The 20872-nt window shown below is 37.3% G+C and overlaps 1 protein-coding gene across 1 annotated transcript in view; it reads right to left on the reverse strand.

The window, feature by feature from the left end:
• LOC127987559 (uncharacterized) overlaps positions 1-20872 on the reverse strand; it is a 1718354-nt gene that overhangs the window by 272931 nt on the left and 1424551 nt on the right. The window contains exon 72 of the mRNA XM_052589927.1: positions 13557-13733. Coding sequence (XP_052445887.1) covers positions 13557-13733 — 177 coding nt within the window. The remainder of the gene's footprint in view (positions 1-13556; positions 13734-20872) is intronic.

Below are 20872 nucleotides of genomic sequence, written 5' to 3' on the forward strand. Positions count from 1 at the left end.
TGTTTAACATGATCAATGATTTCTTTGGCCTGATTCTCATCCGTGAATCTTTTTCTGAAGTACTCCTCCTTTTGTGCATCATTGAATCCTCGTATCTCTGTCAGCCGGTCGATACAGTCAGGAGGAATCTTACTGGCAGCTGCTGGTCTGCTGGTGATCCAGATGAGAGCAGAAGGAAGCAGATTTCCCTTGATGAGGTTCGTCAGGAGAACATCCAGAGAGACTGGTGATGAAACATCAGACCATATCTCATTATCCTTAAAGTTTACAGGAAGTCGACATTCATCCAATCCATCAAGAATGAACAAGACTTTGAATTGATTTCTTCTTGTAAGGTTCAGTCCTTTTGTCTCTAGGAAAAACTGAGTTATAAGGTCCATCAAACTTAGTTTTTCTTTCTCCATTAAGTTCATCTCTCTAAATGGAAGAGGAAATATGAAGCTGATATCTTGATTTTCTTTTCCTTCAGCCCAATCCAGAACAAACTTCTGCACAGAGACTGATTTTCCGATGCCAGCAACTCCTTTTGTCAGTACAGTTCTGATCTGCTTGTCTTGTTCAGGTGCTTCAAACAAATGTTTGCACTCAACCTGTATCTCCTGTGATTCATGACGTCTGGAAGCAACTTCAATCTGTCTCACCTCATGTTCAGTATTGACCTGTTCACTACAACCCTGAGTGATATAGAGATCTGTGTAGATGTTCTTCAGAAGTGTAGAGTCTCCTTGCTTTGCAATTCCTTCAAACACACATTGATACTTCTTCTTTAGGCTACACTTTAGCTGATGAATGAAGAACAGCTCATCTAAACAGAAACAAAAATACAGATATAGATTAATCATATTTTCTCTCTACATTTATAAGTGACAATCTGACAGATGATTTCGAGTCTCTTACCTTCTAGAGTATCAGCAGCTTCATCTTGCTTCATCTCTCTCAGGAAGTAGAGCGTGAGATCAAGAGCTGCTTCTTTCATACTGCATCTGTTCTCATTAAAGTCCTTCACAAAGTACTGCTTGTCCTCTTTTTGTAATATTTTCTTAAAATTTTCTAGTTCTTTCTTTAGAAATGTCATTATTTTGCTCTCAAGATCCTACAAAGAAAGAAAAGAATGAATGAGAGAAACAAATCCTTAATTTTTATCAAAATTATTTATTCAGTAATTAAAAATATTCATAAAAAATCAAGTTGAGACAAACATTACTTTGTTGTAAATACAAAAAAAAATAGGCTTTCGTTCTTATTTTATGGGTTCTTAAAAAGAAACTTTTGAAATAAAAGTTCTGTCACTCTTATTCAATAACATATTTATTGTTTATTATAATTGTTAAATATTCTTGAAAATGTGTTTTATTACCTGGAAGATCTGCAGGAGACTGTCTGTAAAATTCTTGTGTTTCCTGTGAGACTGTAAATCTGGATCTAATGTTTCACACTGAAGCCTGATAGTAAATAAAATAAATCAAAATACTGCATTTTTAGGGGAAAACATATATATGTGACCAAAGTATATTTTAAAGATTTTTAAAGTCATTAATTTATGGACTTCAAATATTTTTATGATAATTATTAACTGATACACTTTTTGAAATTTTTTAGGAAAAATATGACCAAAATATCTGGTAAACATTTTAGCAAAGAGATATACAATAAGTGATACATTTATGGACTATATGTTTTATGATAATTATTCACTGATACACTTTCTGACACAGTGTATGTTTAAACAGAAATAAGAAACAGATCAAATACTGTTTGGTTCGCGATGTTGTTTCTTCACTGAAGTATGGTGCTTCTCCCTTTGACCAGTCACTCTTCACAGACACAGAGCTGGACACATGTGAGTCTGATCTTACACTAATGACACAAAGAACAAAACACTTTACTACAGGAGCTCCTTCAGTCTCATTTAAAGAGCTTCACTGTTGAGGATGGTAATGAAGCACAGTATAGACATGCATTTGTTCATCTATGACTATGGAGAGATGGAAAGACATATTCATGTTTGGCTGCATGATCTATTTTCCATGGTTAATTTATACCTCCTTGTGTCTGCTTGTGTGATTGTGTTACTGGAAAGAAGCTCCAGACTGAGTTCAATAAAGAGGAAATCAGTGAGTTATTGTGTTATTTCATTCATTTCCATCACAAACCTCCTATTGGAGAAGTAAGCCAACACAACATTATAATGTCAAAGATAATAAATACCTTTTGATAGATGTTTTTCTCTCACTGAAGTTCGGCATGTCATGCTTTGACCGGTCACTCTTCACAGACACATGTGATCCTGATCTTACACTAATGACACAAAGAGAGAAGAGAAACTTTTCTACAGGAATAAAAAGCATCATATGAACCTTTAAATTAAGAGTCATTTTTAATGTTTGAAAAATAATTTAGGACCTAAAAACCAAAATCACTAATGTGAAGTAATTTACAAAGTACATATCCAGTGCTGAAGAGTGATTGTAAAATTACTATTTTGATTTCTATTTCTCAGATATTTATCATTTAAGGCTACTTTTTAAATATTTTTATGTATTTATTTATTTTTTAATTAAGAAGTTCTGAAGCTTTGAAGTTCTGCAAATCATTTGTAAATATAAAACACAGTTTGTTAAGGTTTAGTTTTTTCCAGCAATCCTCTGAAAGTGCAGCAGTGTTTAAAATGATTCTCTGAAAACAGACTCAGTCTTACCTCTGTTTCTGTGAGAGACTCATCTTTCCTCTCTTCTCTGACAGACTGCAGCTAAACTGTCATTGATCAGCACTGGCTTGAGACAACAATCTGCTGTTCAGTGTGACCTGGAGATGATGAGGTTAATGAGAAGAAGAAATATGTTCAGTTAGCAGCAACAGCAACAAAAACACTATAAAATAAAGTGAGTTACAAACTAATGCACTGGTCTTATTCGGTTGTTAAGTGTTCAACTCACTTCACTTGAGAATACTACCTCAGCAGCCGTGCATAAGCACTGTTTATTCATATTTAACATTTAAGATAACCCTTTTCAGACTCACGGTGTACACTACAGTCTCCGTGCTCACATAGTCCCAAACACAAATCAGTTTTATATTTATTTATTTATATTTTCATTGTCTGGTTATCTGTGATTTCGGTATGTTGTTAAAAGTTATGTTTATCAATTTTTGGTAGTATTATAATCACATTGTGAGTGTATATTATTAGCACCTTTTGTTGTTTTCTCGTGATATCTGATTGGACGCGGAAGCGGTGACGTCACTCGGACTGAGAAATGGCTGGTTAAAAATACTTTCGATTTCACATCACAGAAACAACAGCATAACACAGAAGCAGAATCACGAAAAACACTTTCAGAAACAGATGCGTGTTCAATAACCTCTCTTTAAAAACACACTTGCGGTCTTGTCCACTATAAAAGAGACTTTATAAGTATTTAAAACGCTCATTTTTTCTGTGCTTTGGGCCTGTCGCTTTTCAGCTATTATTTCGCACATCTCTGAGACGGATTGGATTAAATATACAAAAACAATGTTCGCGATTGTTACAATTAGTAGAGTCTGTGCTAAAGTTATAACCTACCTGTACAAATGTTGTTTAGGACATAAAGTGGATGAAATCCAGCGAGCTACGCTTTCTCTCTTTCTATCTGCGCAGTGTCCTCGCTGCAGGCCAGGGCTGGGAAATCTGGGAATGTGGAGGCGCTGGGAATCAGAGTCGAATCCAAAGGAATCGATTCCATCAAGGGGAATAATCGACTCCTGATTCAGTGCCTTTTTTTCAGTTCAAATCAAATCAAAAGACTGCACACATTAAAATTCACGAAAATAAACGGAAAGAAAACGAGTCGGTTCTGATCATCAGAATTTCAGGATGCATCCTTCTGTTTGAGAAGCACCATTCACCTCCTCAGGCTCGACAAAAGACGTTATTACTCAGCAAATACAACAACGGTGTAAAAACGTTTTTTTTTTTTTTTTTTTTTTTTTCACGTTGTGAAAATAACATGATAACGTTTTTTTTTTTTTTTTTTTTTTTTGATGTTATAAATTCGTTTTTTCAAAACATTTAACATTCATATCCTGAATAAGGCACATTCCCTATTCTTGCAATATTTGTGTTCATGCTTCTGAGTAATATCTGCATGCACCTGATTCTGAAGAGAACAAATGATGTGCTATTAGACAGCAGTCAATATGAGAAGTCTGGTGTGGAGGCTGGTTATGGAACTGACTTCTGTCCAGGTTGTTACAACATTTCTTATTTATCTGTCTTCACAATCTGCCCTGAAATACAATTCAAACATCAAACCATGATTGTTATAAATATAACATGAGTCTCTAACATTCACAGTGCTCAGTGCTTTTTTATCATCTTTGTATGGTTTTCTCATTATGTTGGAGTCCTTTGTAGGTTGCTGTATACCAAGTGTCCTCCACGCAGAGTTAAACGAGATGCAGCTGAGGCTCTCTGTCAGAGGAGAAACTGTGCACACCTGTGTTGGAGGAGCTATCCCTGGTCCTGAACATCACAGGGTGGCACTGATGGAGCTGTCCCTGGTCCTGAACATCACAGGGTGGCACTGATGCTGCTTTCCCTGGTCCTGAACATCACAGGGTGGCACTGATGGAGCTATCCCTGGTCCTGAACATCACAGGGTGACGCTGATGGAGCTGTCCCTGGTCCTGAACATCACAGGGTGACGCTGATGGAGCTGTCCCTGGTCCTGAACATCACAGGGTGGCACTGATGGAGCTGTCCCTGGTCCTGAACATCACAGGGTGACACTGATGGAGCGGTCCCTGGTCCTGAACATCACAGGGTGACACTGATGGAGCTGTCCCTGGTCCTGAACATCACAGGGTGACACTGATGGAGGTGTCCCTGGTCCTGAACATCACAGGGTGACACTGATGGAGCTGTCCCTGGTCCTGAACATCACAGGGTGGCACTGATGCTGCTGAACATGGTGCTGAACGTCACCTGCTTAATTACGATCACCACAATAATTAATATACAAAGTCAAGTTTATTAGAAATAAAAAAATTATAACAGAGGTGAAATGCAGAATAGAGAGAATAATATACAAATTTTATTAACTTCATGGCTCATAGTTACATCATATGGTGGCATTACAGTATGTTTTGAAGTCAAAGCCTTCTTAAAAAAACTGATAAATAATACATACATAACACACACAGATGTGTCATTTGAGTTGATACACTGAAATAAATGAACTTTGTATGAAAAAGTTTATCATATTTTAAACATATATTGCCCAAAAAGTCTGTAAAATCTCTTACTCGGCTTGTTGAATTTTGGAGGACGATAGACCACAGCACAGAGTATTGCACAACTCAAAACTAGCATAATGTGTAGTGTGCAGAGTCCGACAATTCAAGCTCATTTTAAAAATAGTTGAAAAACCAAATCTGCCACCAGAGACCCGTGAGGAATTTTAAAAAAACACAAACGGTAGCAACTCAGAAATTGAACTTAGATCACTAGTATGTATATTTTATATTTGTTATATATATATATAAAGACGAAGTCTGGTTTGGAGCCTGGATCTGAAACTGACTTCTGTCCAGGTTGTCACAACATTTCTTATTTATCTGTCTTCACAATCTGCCCTGAAATACAATTCAAACATCAAACCATGATTGTTATAAATATAACATGAGTCTCTAACATTCACAGTGCTCAGTGCTTTTTTATCATCTTTGTCTGGTTTTCTCATTATGTTGGAGCCCTTTGTAGGTTGCTGTATACCAAGTGTCCTCCACGCAGAGTTAAACGAGATGCAGCTGAGGCTCTCTGTCAGAGGAGAAACTGTGCACACCTGTGTTGGAGGAGCTATCCCTGGTCCTGAACATCGCAGGGTGGCACTGATGGAGCTGTCCCTCGTCCTGAACATCGCAGGGTGACACTGATGGAGCTGTCCCTGGTCCTGAACATCACAGGGTGACACTGATGGAGCTGTCCCTGGTCCTGACATCACAGGGTGGCACTGATGGAGCTGTCCCTGGTCCTGAACATCACAGGGTGACACTGATGGAGCTGTCCCTGGTCCTGAACATCACAGGGTGGCACTGATGGAGCTGTCCCTGGTCCTGAACATCACAGGGTGACACTGATGGAGCTGTCCCTGGTCCTGAACATCACAGGGTGACACTGATGGAGCTGTCCCTGGTCCTGAACATCACAGGGTGGCACTGATGCTGCTGAACATGGTGCTGAATGTCACCTGCTTAATTACGATCACCACAATAATTAATATACAAAGTCAAGTTTATTAGAAATAAAAAAAAATTATAACAGAGGTGAAATGCAGAATAGAGAGAATAATATACCAATTTTATTAACTTCATGGCTCATAGTTACATCATATGGTGGCATTACAGTATGTTTTGAAGTCAAAGCCTTCTTAAAAAAACTGATAAATAATACATACATAACACACACAGATGTGTCATTTGAGTTGATACACTGAAATAAATGAACTTTGTATGAAAAAGTTTATCATATTTTAAACATATATTGCCCAAAAAGTCTGTAAAATCTCTTACTCGGCTTGTTGAATTTTGGAGGACGATAGACCACAGCACAGAGTATTGCACAACTCAAAACTAGCATAATGTGTAGTGTGCAGAGTCCGACAATTCAAGCTCATTTTAAAAATAGTTGAAAAACCAACTCTGCCACCAGAGACCCGTGAGGAATTTTAAAAAAACACAGACGGTAGCAACTCAGAAATTGAACTTAGATCACTAGTATGTATATTTTATATTTGTTATATATATATATAAAGACGAAGTCTGGTTTGGAGCCTGGATCTGAAACTGACTTCTGTCCAGGTTGTCACAACATTTCTTATTTATCTGTCTTCACAATCTGCCCTGAAATACAATTCAAACATCAAACCATGATTGTTATAAATATAACATGAGTCTCTAACATTCACAGTGCTCAGTGCTTTTTTATCATCTTTGTCTGGTTTTCTCATTATGTTGGAGCCCTTTGTAGGTTGCTGTATACCAAGTGTCCTCCACGCAGAGTTAAACGAGATGCAGCTGAGGCTCTCTGTCAGAGGAGAAACTGTGCACACCTGTGTTGGAGGAGCTATCCCTGGTCCTGAACATCGCAGGGTGGCACTGATGGAGCTGTCCCTCGTCCTGAACATCGCAGGGTGACACTGATGGAGCTGTCCCTGGTCCTGAACATCACAGGGTGACACTGATGGAGCTGTCCCTGGTCCTGACATCACAGGGTGGCACTGATGGAGCTGTCCCTGGTCCTGAACATCACAGGGTGACACTGATGGAGCTGTCCCTGGTCCTGAACATCACAGGGTGGCACTGATGGAGCTGTCCCTGGTCCTGAACATCACAGGGTGACACTGATGGAGCTGTCCCTGGTCCTGAACATCACAGGGTGACACTGATGGAGCTGTCCCTGGTCCTGAACATCACAGGGTGGCACTGATGCTGCTGAACATGGTGCTGAATGTCACCTGCTTAATTACGATCACCACAATAATTAATATACAAAGTCAAGTTTATTAGAAATAAAAAAAAATTATAACAGAGGTGAAATGCAGAATAGAGAGAATAATATACCAATTTTATTAACTTCATGGCTCATAGTTACATCATATGGTGGCATTACAGTATGTTTTGAAGTCAAAGCCTTCTTAAAAAAACTGATAAATAATACATACATAACACACACAGATGTGTCATTTGAGTTGATACACTGAAATAAATGAACTTTGTATGAAAAAGTTTATCATATTTTAAACATATATTGCCCAAAAAGTCTGTAAAATCTCTTACTCGGCTTGTTGAATTTTGGAGGACGATAGACCACAGCACAGAGTATTGCACAACTCAAAACTAGCATAATGTGTAGTGTGCAGAGTCCGACAATTCAAGCTCATTTTAAAAATAGTTGAAAAACCAACTCTGCCACCAGAGACCCGTGAGGAATTTAAAAAAAAACATAGACGGTAGCAACTCAGAAATTGAACTTAGATCACTAGTATGTATATTTTATATTTGTTATATATATATAAAGACCCCTAACACTAGCTTGCTCTATTCTTTTACAATTATCTATTTTCTTTTTTTATTTATTATATTATTTAAAGGCCCTTGCTTTGTGTTCTGAGCTGAGACTTGTTACAGCACTTATATATCATTTCTCTTTCGGTTGTTTTTGATTACTTCCATTGTCCTCATTTGTAAGTCACTTTGGATAAAAGCGTCTGCTAAATGAATACATGTAATGTGAATGTAATGTAGTGTGTGTAACCAGGTCCTTTTTAAAATATAAAATGTCCTAATTCTTAGAATCAAATAAATCCTTTAAGGTAAAAGTTTTGCTGGTAGGTGACCACACATTAGTCAGAGCAAATTTCAACTCTGCGGGAACTTTAACTCACCTGATACGCGACACAGGAAACGAAGATTTGCAAGTACATTTCCTATAAAGAATAAGTTTATTACAAACTTATTGAAATTTAAAAAAAAAGTAAAAAAAAGTGATAATATAAATACATTTTTTTTTTAAAAGTTGTAGAAATATGATGTAAAAGTTGATGATGGCTACACAACAATATTATAATAATTTTCACTTTTACATAAAAAATGTTATGTAAAAAAAAAAAAAATGAACATAATGTTTCATTGATCTACATCCAAGAAAAAAACGAAAAAAAAACATACATATCCAGTGTTTCTGTAGTGCTAACTATTTGATGTTTGATCAACTACACAAATATAATATTATATTATAAATACAATATTAACACTAATATACTATACTAAAAACGTATTAGATAATTAATAACTGTTTTAATCTAATTAACTGACCAATATTTTTCACTTAACAACACTCAGGGTATAAGCTGAACATTTGTGTTTCAGTCCCTATTTTGTACCCTGAGTTAGAAAGTATATTTATTGCTTTAATTTTTAACTTTTTTTTTTTACAACTCTTGAGATATTTCATCTACAAACACTAAATCTGCTGAACTGCTGATAACTTTAAATGTTCTTTAGTCTCATTACTGAAGGATGCAGAATAAACACAAGCTGTTTGTTCTCCAGTGTGTTTGGTTCTGCAGGGTTCTAGATCTCTCATGTTCTCTCTGTTCTTCAGTAAACTCTGTCTCTGCAGATTTATCTTCTTCATGATTTAGAAACACCCAGCAGTTTGAAAACACCCACAAGGCCATAAATGCCCACTTTTGCTCTGCAGAGACCAAAGGCCCTGTCCCAAATGGCACACTCTTGACTTGTGGACTTCCTCAGAGTCCACACTTTGGTGACCTCATGTAGTGCAGACCTATAGGGCCCTTGACGCGAGTCCACGAGGGCACATTGAGAGGTATTTTTGGGACCGACTCGATCGTCATGCCGGAAATAACGGTCTGGTTGTTTTTTGACAGGAGCTATATACAGTAAATATAAATACTAGGTTTGCATATGACTCAGTAAAGTCCTGACATTCGGTTCTATTTATTTAATTAATCACAATGTGATCATATTATTCAACACGCTATTATTATGTTTGAGATATCAATCACTGGTCGATGACCATAATGTTTGAATAAACTGTAGGTAACATCTGGTAAAATGCACACCTAGGTCATAACTCCAGTTGACATCTTTTTGGGAAATCCTGGGTCTGTGCATGATGCCAGGGAGCTGAGGAACAGCCCTGCCTTCATTCCTGAGGTTGTTGCATGCTGCACTGTGCTTCACAATCTGGCTCTTCTTAATGGAGACATTGTTGAGGCAGAGAATGAGGAAGACTATGATGACTGCCCCCTGAACCCCACAAGCCTCAGACAAGAGTGTGTCTGAGCGGTGTCTGCTCCAAACATTTGTGTGGCTGCTCTCCAAAGTTAACACTCTTCAGTGGAAATATCCCTCATTGGATCAGATTAAGATTAGATATCTCAGAAAAAAAAAAAAAATCAGCCAATTGGTTTTTATTTTTTTCAATTATGGTGATAGCTTGAGAGAAACTAATATTTCAATAAGAAGTACCCTGTGTGAGAGCAGATAAGGAGCGGAGAGACCGAAGTCTTGTCTAAAGTCATCAACTCCATGAATTGATGAATGATTTCAGCGGAGCTACACTCTGTGTTCAGGGCTGGGACTGTCTCTAAATACTCCCTCCACATTCACATACTTCACACACACTTCAACGCTTCAAATCTGAATATTATACCATTTAAATTGTATTTTATTATTAAAAATACATTTCTCTCATTTTTTGTACTCAAGTCACAGTCTGATGAAAAACAACCTTTTCTTCAAATAGTGAATAAAGTGAGACAAACAGCGAGTAAAAGGCGCAGCATTTCTAAACACTGAAGCTGTCAGTCAGTTCAACACAAACTCACTGTGTGAAAACTCCCGTTTTAATCAATTCATCTGTCAAAACTGCACAATCCAGCTTTTATTGACACTGTGTTTCTGCTTTGTTTGTTGTAATGAGAGGATTTGTGATTGTTAGCAACAGACAGACACAGAGCTAACTTAATATAGAATTAAATAGAATAACAATGAGTAGAAAATGTAAGAGATCATGGAAATGTTTTAAGTAACATGGACATTTCACACATTGTAGATTTGCGTTATATATTTTGACACATTTAAGTGCTGCACTTGACAATCACATTTAAACATCTGAATCATTATAAATGAGTTTAATAGAAATATTATTAAACTGAAGAGCCAGACAGACTCATCTGAAATTCATCATCCTCTGAAGTATATGAGGAAATCTTGAATCGTCATCAACACTGTAAGGAGAGAAAAAAATTGAGTTAAAAAGTGCATAGATATTTCTAAAACAGTATGTGGGTTTTAAATACATTTATAGCTTTAATACATTAATTCCATTCATATGTTTGTCTGTTTGTGTCTCTATTGAGTCAATATAAAGAGAAACACACACTATCGAGTTTACACCAAATATAATAAATGACAAGGAACAAACACAAATGTGATTTAGTCTTAAAACACCAATCTTTCAGTTAAATGTGTCACTAGTTAAAGCTGTTTGTCTCTAGTTTAAACATGTTTGTGTTGGTCTCAGTAAATAAGTGAAATGATTGCACAGCTCGCTGGAATACTGGATTCTGATTGGTCAGTGGTGACATTCGGAGGTGTGTTATTCATTAGGTGTGTGTCATTAGCAGCAGAATAACACACAGTCATACGGTATTTGAGTCGGCCGTTTCTTTGACTTCTCTCGTATCACAGCACCGCGCTCTCACTCGTTTCATTCAAACACAACTGCTATTAGCTTGTGCCTCAGTTACTGACTGGATTTACCCTCAAACCAAACCGCAGGAGATTCCTGTTAATAGTAGACTTGAGGAGACATTGTTCAAAGTGTGTCTTGTTGTTCAAGTTGTTGCTAACTGACCAGAAGTGTTTAGCTGAATCTAAATTGTGTCTAATTCTTCACTTGTGTGTCAAGAAAGCATATAATAAGTGTGATAATGCAGATGCAGCCGGATGTTATCACAGAATAAGTCTCTTCAGGAGGACACAAGTCCTGATCACCCTGTCGGGTTTATTCTGTGATAACAAGCGGCTGGAGGGACATTATCTCTTACAGAAAGTAAGTGTAAAGTAATGTGACGTGTTGCTTGTCAAAGTAAAAACACACAAGACACAGAGACATTGATCATGTGATGCTGGACGACTGTGAGCTGAAGCTGAATCTGCTCTGATTTTACCAGCGTTTTCCTACAATCTGAACAAATCTATTTCAAACTCTAATGATTCACTATTACTGATCTCATTAATAAAGCAGTAAATATCTGAAAGTATATATTTGTTCACATATCAGAGGTAAATGAATCTCTTTAATTTCACAAAGTGAAGTTTACTCACCTCAGTTCACAGTTTGAGTCTCGTAGCACATCAATGAGCTTCTGCTTTGAGTCTTCAATCTTATTATATCTCAGATTAATCTCTTTTAGAAACTGCAGAGCTTTTGTGTTTGTCAAAGACTGAGTTAAAGAAGAAACATCTGTAATGCCACAGCCATAAAGACTAGAAAGAGACAAACAGAGGAAGAGAGATCATCTTACAAACAAATCATTAAGATGAAGAATCTTTCACAAATATAATGTGAACGCATTCATCATGAGATATTGAGTATAAAGTGTTTTGTTCAACTCTTATGTGCTGTTCGTTTGGGGACGACACTCGTGCTGTTTGGGCTCTCCAGAGAACAGCCAACAAAACGACATTTTGTTACAAAATGTGTCATTTATTAATGTTTTCACTCTACATTTATGTAGTTTTTTTTTTTGAAGGATTTATGATATTTTGTAAATGTAAAATATGTATTAATTAAAAAAATATTTTTAAATAGATTTTTATATAAAAAGAATATAATTTTATATATAAAGAATAGCACCGAGTGTTGACAACCGTACAAAGTCTCGTGTCATTTAGATAAAGGAACATTTGTTTTTATTTCAGCAAACATCATTTGGGGTCTCAAAAGATCTTGAACAGCACATAAGAGTTAAACAAAGTGATTTTCATCATTTTGATTCTTGTCTGTGAATGTTACTGACCTCAATCTCTCCAGTTTACAGCGTGAATCCTTCAGTACGTCACATAAGTGATTCACTCCTGTGTTTTTTATTTGATTCCAGCTCAGGTTCAGCTCTCTCAGGTGTGATGGGTTTGATTTCAGAGCTGAAGTCAGGATGAGACACTGTTTCTCTGTAAAACTGCATCCCCACAGACTGAAGACAGAAAGAGAAAACACAATGAATCAGACACGTTATGTTCATGTGTGAGTAATTCATCATGTGTTATCACCATACAGTGCAATAAATAAAACATGACCAAAAACCTTATTATATGACATAAACAAAAACAGAAGAAAAAAGATGAACAAAGTAGACACAGGATGAACTACAGAACTACTTAAAATAACATTAAATGTGAGAAATCAAGAAAATTCTGTTTCTGAATTACAATTTATTTAAATATATTTTTTACTTTTTTTGATACTGTCATTATTTACTGTACATGTCTGAGTGAATAAAAATATTATATAAAATAATATTTTGGTCCATTAATGAATTGGATTACTGTGATCTCCGGTGACTGACTGAGATGAGACCCTCGAGCAAGAACTGAACCACAACTGCAGGTGTGTGTGTGTGTGTGTGTTCACTGTGTGTCTGCATGTGAGAGAGTGTGTTTTCACTGTGTGTGTGTGTATGAGAGTGAGTGTGTGTTTTCAAGGTGTGTGTGTTCACGGTGTGTGTGTGTTCACTGTGTGTGTGTTCACTGTGTGTGTGTGTTCAAGGTGTGTGTGAGAGAGAGAGTGTGTGTGTGTGTGTGAGTGTGTGAATGTGTGTGTGTGTGTGTGTGTGTGTGTGTGTGTGTTAAATGCAGAGCACATGTACAGATTATGGGACACTATATTTGGCCACACGTCACATCCTTTCCTTTCCTTTTCCTGAAAGTAAACAGTAATCTTTAATCTGACTGTAAGTGCTGTAGAGTATAATGATACTAACTCTAGTTTCTCCAGCTTGAATTGTGTGTTCATCAGTAGATCACTGAGGTGTTTCACTCCAGAGTCTCCTAGTAGTTCATTACAGCTCAGGTTCAGTTCTCTCAGGTGTGATGGGTTTGATTTCAGAGCTGAAGTCAGGATGAGACACTGTTTCGCTGTAATACTGCATCCATACAGACTGAAGACATAAAAAGAAAACACAATGAATCAGACACGTTATGCTCATGTGTGAGTTAAATTAATATTGAGTAAACATCATACAGTGAAGTAAATGAAATGTTGCTAAAACCTGAAAACATGACCATAAACAAAAACAGAAGAAAAAAAATGAACAAAGTAGACACAGGATGAACTACAGAACTACTTAAAATAACATTAAATGTGAGAATTTAGTTTAAATGTGAGAAATCAAGAAAATTCTGTTTCTGAATTACAATTAGGGATTCACCGGTTGAAAGGCCATAAATCGGACGGTTTGCGCTTAAAAAACGCAATTGGCTTTTGGTCATTTTTCGACCGATTTTTCCGGAAGTACGCCCGCATGCACAGTTGTAATCATTCGCTATCATATCATTTGTGTGGAAGTATTTCGAAATCTGTTCGCAGGACATGGACAGCCAATCAGCGCCGGAAGTGCAGAGCTACACGTCTGAAGCACAGATAACAGGAAGCAAACAGCCGACTGAACAAAATAAGAGTCTCTTTATCGAGAGAGTATCTGTACCTGTCCGCGCCCTCCACAAGAGGAGACAGTGAAGGATGTTCAGATCAACTTCTCACGTGTTGGATGAGAAACGAAACGGACTAACTGTGACAAAACTGAAATGTTTGTTGTTGTTTTTTTGTAAAGTAGAGCTTGCAAAAAAGTGTTTAATTCATCCAATTAAAAAAAAAAATAGGGTAATGATGGACATCTATATTTTTTAACTTGAGACAATAGTTATTTATTTTTCCAAGTAAAAAAAAAAAAAAAAAAAAAAAAAAAAAAATATATATATATATATATATATATATATATATATATATATATATATATATATATATATATATATATATATGTGAATATTTACCATGACACTTTGCATCTTTGTTTTATTCGCACCAACATCATTTGATTTTAACAGTTTGGAATAATGCGTTTATATAGCATACTTTTATTTAGTCTCACTGGTAAAGACCTTTTTTTAAAACCAAACTAAAATACTGAATGCTGATTAAGAAACCTCTTATTGAATGTGTGTTGATTGTGTTGTTTGGATTGTAGAACTATGCAGTTGTTGCCTTTAATTTCACATGGTTACAGTCAGGGTTCTAAATTAACTTTTTTGATCACCAGCCAATGTGGCTGGTAACTTTCTAAAGTTACCAGCCAATCAGAATTTCCAATAGCCATTTTTTTTTCCCGGTAAAAATAACAAATTATGAGTGCCACTAAATGCATTTGATCATTTTATTAACATTGTTGGCAAGAAAAACATCAGTTTATAAACCGTACTCACGAATTCATAAACTGTTACCTTGGTTTAACAAATTGTGCCCACGAATTTCCAATCCGTGCGCTCAGTTTTTGTAAACCGTACCCTCGGTTTTTGAATCCGTACCCACAAATTCATAATCCGTGCGCACACTTTCGCAATACGTTCCCACGGATCTGTAAACCGTACTCACGGATTGATGCAGCAAGCTCCTGTTAACATACAGTTTTATTGACTATTATTATGTGGAATAGGTTTAATAATAATAAAGCAATAATCTTATAATAGCAACTGATTATTATTGTAAAATAAACCTGGCATTGTGACTAACTCTGGAGTAAATTTTTCCTGTTTTTTCCTGTTCCAGTTGTAAATTGTTTTGGATAAAAGTTTCTTATGCATAACCTGTATAATAATATATAATAATGATAAAAATAAAAATAAAGTTATTTTTATCATTTTAATTTGTAGGCTAAATAAATGTTCACAAGAAAATAATTCATGAATTGCTTTATTTTTAAATAAACTTTGACAGTTTTGTAAATGCTTGTGTACAATTCTTTCTTAACATGCATGAAGACTTATTTTTCTGATTTTATTAAACTAAGCTCCATCCACCCCACCTGCCGGAGCAGGGGCGGATTTAGTGAATTGGGGGCCCCAGGCAAATATAGGAATGGGGCCCTATACATTTGCACACATTTACCTAGATCAACCTTGAGGTTCCTTTTTTGTCATGATGCTTGCTGCTAAAAAACTAAATAAATTATAAAATGATAAACATCACAACTGAACCTTTAAACCCTTTTTTTTTAAGAAAAGGGATGAATCGGAAGTATAAATTATTATATCATTTAAAACAGATTTATGTGGGTGAATTTTCGCATTGGTCTGAACAAAAACTGCAGACTGGATAATTGAAAATGCACATTCATTCTCTGCCAGTAGAAGGTGTTTTTGGAACATCAGAAATATAGTGGTTTCCCCGGTAATGGGTGTAAACAAAGCAGCTCAGCTCAAAAATGAAACTTAATCAGATAAAATGAAAATGTGATCGAAACTTTTTTAAAGACAACCAGTTCCCTTCAGAGGTTCATTGATATAAAAACTTGAATTAGTAAGAATGAGAAAAGTGTGAAAAAATATAGTCTATATTGATGAGGAATGTCCACTGATGAGTTACCTGCATAAGCCTACCTTTAATTTTAGTCATTTTAACTGTCAATCAATTAAAATATATAATCGCGATTTATCCCATGATTATCATGAGTTAACTTGTGAATAATCACAATTTAATCACACATTTTATCTATTCTAAATGTACCTTAAATTAATACTTAGTTAAATTAAGATTTTTAAGCAACTTTTTCTAAGGCCTAAATTTATTATTTATTATTACATTTGTTTGCCTCTCTGTGCCACATTCTGTATTTTGATGCAGCAAAATTCTAGAAACTGTTTTCATTTATATATGTGACTGTTTGTTGTCAGACAACGGGATGAATATGAAATAGTGACTGAAACGCAACCAATTAAGATTAACCAGCTCTCCCTTTCGAGATGTTAATCTGCCCAAAAATCCTGATTTATAATCGTGCCATCGTCTGATAAAATCAAATAGCCTACAGACAAGATAAAGACAATAGATGTACAATGATTTCGGCTATTCTGCATGTAAAATTAGAGAAGCAACATATCTGTGTTTTAACTGAAAGCGCAGCTCATTTCAGCCGCTCGCTGAACAGAGCAGACGCAAAGAGAGAAGCGTGCGCGCGCGCTGGGAAAGAGAGACCTCACGCTCGTGCGGCAGTCAGCTTCAGATGCATAATATTTTCATTTGCTACAAGCAGGATACACAAGAAGCACGTTCAACTTGGACACGCAGACGGTTGTCGTGGTCATAAACACCGTAAACAGCAACCGTTCGCGTGATGCGTGTCCGCGCTTAATGCGCATCTCGTATAAAAGCATTTTAGGGGGCCCCTTGGCTTTTGGGGGCCCAAGGCAGTCGCCTACCCTGCCTAATGGGTAAGTCCGCCCCTGTGCCGGAGTTAGATGCATGTTTCACTGTTAATGTTTTTAATAAATAATGAGGCCGAAAATAACATTGCATTCAGTTAGAGAGAAAAGGAATGAAAACATAACCGGCATATTATTTGTTTTGTATTGCTTTTTACCCTTATTTTCTTTTTCTTTTTAGCGTTTTTTTTTTTGGTCATAAAACACAGGCGGCTGTGTCTTATCCTATTGGTGATTAATATAATAATCACTATTAAAATAAACGCTAAAAAGAAGACTATTTGTGAATGCTGATCGTGGACTCATTGGATACTATGAAAAATAATGTTTAATAAACAGAAATGAATCTGCCGGTGGGGGCGGAGCTACAAATGCGTGTCAGTTTACAAATACAAATCCGAGGGAACGGATTGTGAAAGTGTGCGCACGGATTATGAATTTGTGGGTACAGATTTAAAAAACAGAGGGTACGGTTTACAAAATCTGAGCGCACGGATTGGGAATTCGTGGGCACGGTTTGTTAATCCGTGGGTACAATTTGTTAAACCGAGGGAACAGTTTATGAATTTGTGAGTACGGTTTATAAACTGAGGGGACGTATTGCAAAACCGTCGTCACAGATTGATTTTTTTTCTCCTACAGGTGACGTGCGGGGCTCTCCGTAATATCCTCATCCCCTGCCTCGTTCCTCTTTTTGCCCCCAGAAAACTGTCCCAACCACCGCCACATTTAGTTTAATCTTAATTTTTTTCTTTAATAGCTAACTCCCTCCTCTTTCAGTCTATGCTCCCTACTCTGGCTCTATTCGTTCTTTTTCCTTGTGTTTTCTGATGGACACTATTCGTTTCCATGTTTTTTCGCGCTGGTTTCACTGCAAACTGCGTGCAGCCAATGAGCATATGAAACGTCATCACGTAGCATTACAGCACAGTGTTCGTGGGAAATGTAGGAAGTGCTGCCAGGGGGATAAATGACCAAGAACAGAACCTCATGTCATGCATCACCAGCCAAACTGGCTAGTAAGTTTTAATTAACACCCGCCAAAATGAATTTTAACCCGCATTTGGCGGGTTGTCGGGTGTTAATTTAGAACCCTGGTTACAGTTAATCTTTTATTTAAGGCCAGTTCTCTGTAGTTTCAACACAATTCAGAAACAAAAGCTAAATGCTGAGGTCTGTATCATCTATGTTTGTATTGAATGTAGTCTACTTACTGTGCAGTTACTGCCGTTAATTTCAGATGGTTACGGTTATTGTTTTCAATAGTCAAAAGCCAATTTGGGCTATTAAATACCAAATAAACATCTTGTTTATGCACACTTTCCTTCTTTCTTATTTGTTGTTTAAAGATTAAAAAAAAAAAAAAAAAACGCAAATCGGTATCGGCCATGAAAAATCATGATCGTGCATCCCTAATTACAATTTACTTAAAGACATTTGTAACTTTTTTTGCAATTGTCATTCTTTACTGTACAGGTCTGAGTGAATAAAAAAATTATAATAATAATTTGGTCCATTAATGAACTGGATTACTGTGATCTGCGGTGACTGACTGAAATGAGACTGTTGTAAAGACTGCGATAACAAACAATGGACAGTGAATGCTATTTGTGAAGCGTATCTATCTTCGTATAATATATATAGATATATGAAGAGACAGTAGATCGTCTTTAACTCGCTTTATTCAGCATGAAGCAACCGCATACATGAGAATCTCTCTTGTGTTATCTTTCTGTATGTCTGTCACCCATACGTAAGCCCTGACGTATATCCAATCACAGAGCATAACTGGTTCACGTGACATCTCCCCCTTTTAGTCTAAGGATTCATACAGTATTAAACAAAACAACTGTTTCTCAGAAACATACCCTGAATTTACTTTTCGGTCTAAAACACAATATTTTCCATATTCTCTTTTTTCCAAAAATGTATTAAATAAACATAAGAACTCTTATTCTATTTATCAATATTATTTTTAAACTTGCTGTTTAAGTAGACATTAACAAAATACATCTGAACAAGCAAATATAAACAAACATTCTTCTCAGACCTTCCCTTTTGTCCTTCAACATAAGTGGTCTGTACTCATTTGTGAACATCACTAGTTAACTCATTTCTTCTGACTAGTAAGTTAACTTGACGGCAGGTTTCACAACACGTCCAGAGCGTGTTCTCAAAACTCTGGGTGACGATGTTATACTACCAGTCTCTGAATTATTTTGAGTTGGACAGGTAGCTGATGTTATGCTGCCCGGCGGGTTGGAGACTTTTGGTGATTGTGTTGGAGAGTCGTTCCTTTCTTGGTTGACAATCTGCAGGTGCCTCCGGTTTCGTCTGATGGTGTCTCCTTGTGGCATTTTCACCACAAACGAACGGGGAGTGGAACACGAAGCCTGAATCACCCCGGTGCCTCTCCATATCTTTTCTGAGTCTGTTTTCAGTCGCACTCTGTCTCCGACCCCTAAGGCGGGAAGCTGCTTAGCTGAGTATCTCCTGTTGTAGGTGTATTCGTAGGCCTGCTTAGCTTTGGCATCTGTCTGCCTGACTGTAGACAGATTTGGCCATGACGGTCTCAACTGATGGTGGAGCTTGGGGACTGTGGTTCGCATTCTCCTTCCCATGAGGAGTCTGGCTGGGCTTTCTTTTGTCGGCTCCGTAGCGGTGTCCCTGTAGATCAGGAGAGCTAGCTGGGGGTCTTGTTGCCTAAGGATGCTTTTAGTGGTCCTGACAGCTCGCTCCGCCATCCCATTAGCTTGGGGATAATATGGGCTTGATGTAGTATGCTGGATGTCATACTTAGATGTGAAGTCCTGGAACTGCCGTGAGGTGAACTGTGGGCCGTTATCCGTAATCAGCTCTTCAGGTATCCCGAACCGTATAAATATGCTCATCAGCTTACTTATAACTGCTTCACTCGTGGTCTGGGTGAGACTTAATACTTCAAGCCATCTTGAATAATAGTCAATAACAACCAGGAAGTGCTTTCCTTTAAACTCACAAAGATCTGCAGCTAGTTTTTGCCACGGGAGTTTCGGCAAAGGCGTTGTAATGAGTGGTTCCCGGCTTTGGCTTGGTTTGTGCTCATTGCAGTGTGGGCATGAGGACACTTTCTCCTTTACTGCATGGCTTATCTTTGGCCACCAGATGGCATCATTGTATCTCTCCCTGGATTTGTTTAGGCCTTGATGCCCATGGTGGATTCTCTCCAGCATCTCAGTTCTCATTATTTGTGGGATTACTATTTGGTTTCCCCTCTTTACCAGTCCATTATGCTCACTGAGACTACTTCTCTTCATAAAATAGTCTAGAGCAGGCCTCACGACATCCTTTCTGTATCGTGGCCAGCCAGACTTAATGTATTGTCCGACTTTCTGCAGGGTTTCATCCTTCTCTGTCTCTGCTTTTATGCGCTCCAGCACTGTTTTAGGCCTTTCCAGCTCTGCGATGGAGTCCACATATGCCTGGATGTCCTCACTCAGTTTTGTGTCGTCCACTTTTGACTCTGGGTGCCTTGACAACACATCAGGTACTATCAGGTTTTTTCCTGGGATGTACTCAGCGACTGGGTTGAACTTCATTAGGCGGATCAGAAGTCGCTGACACCTTAGTGGAGTTTTGTCTAGGTCTCTGTGGTTGATGAGTGTCACCAGTGGTTTATGGTCCGTTAGTAGTTTGTAGCTTTCCAGACCACACAGATATAGATAGAACTTTTCTGAGGCCCATACACTAGCAAGACACTCCTTTTCTATTTGTGCGTACTTCTTTTCCGCTTCATTTAGTGTACGAGAGCAGTAGGCTACCGGTTTAAGTGTGCCTCCATGAT

This window comes from Carassius gibelio, chromosome B22 (assembly GCF_023724105.1).
Source record: "Carassius gibelio isolate Cgi1373 ecotype wild population from Czech Republic chromosome B22, carGib1.2-hapl.c, whole genome shotgun sequence".
NCBI lineage: Eukaryota > Metazoa > Chordata > Actinopteri > Cypriniformes > Cyprinidae > Carassius > Carassius gibelio.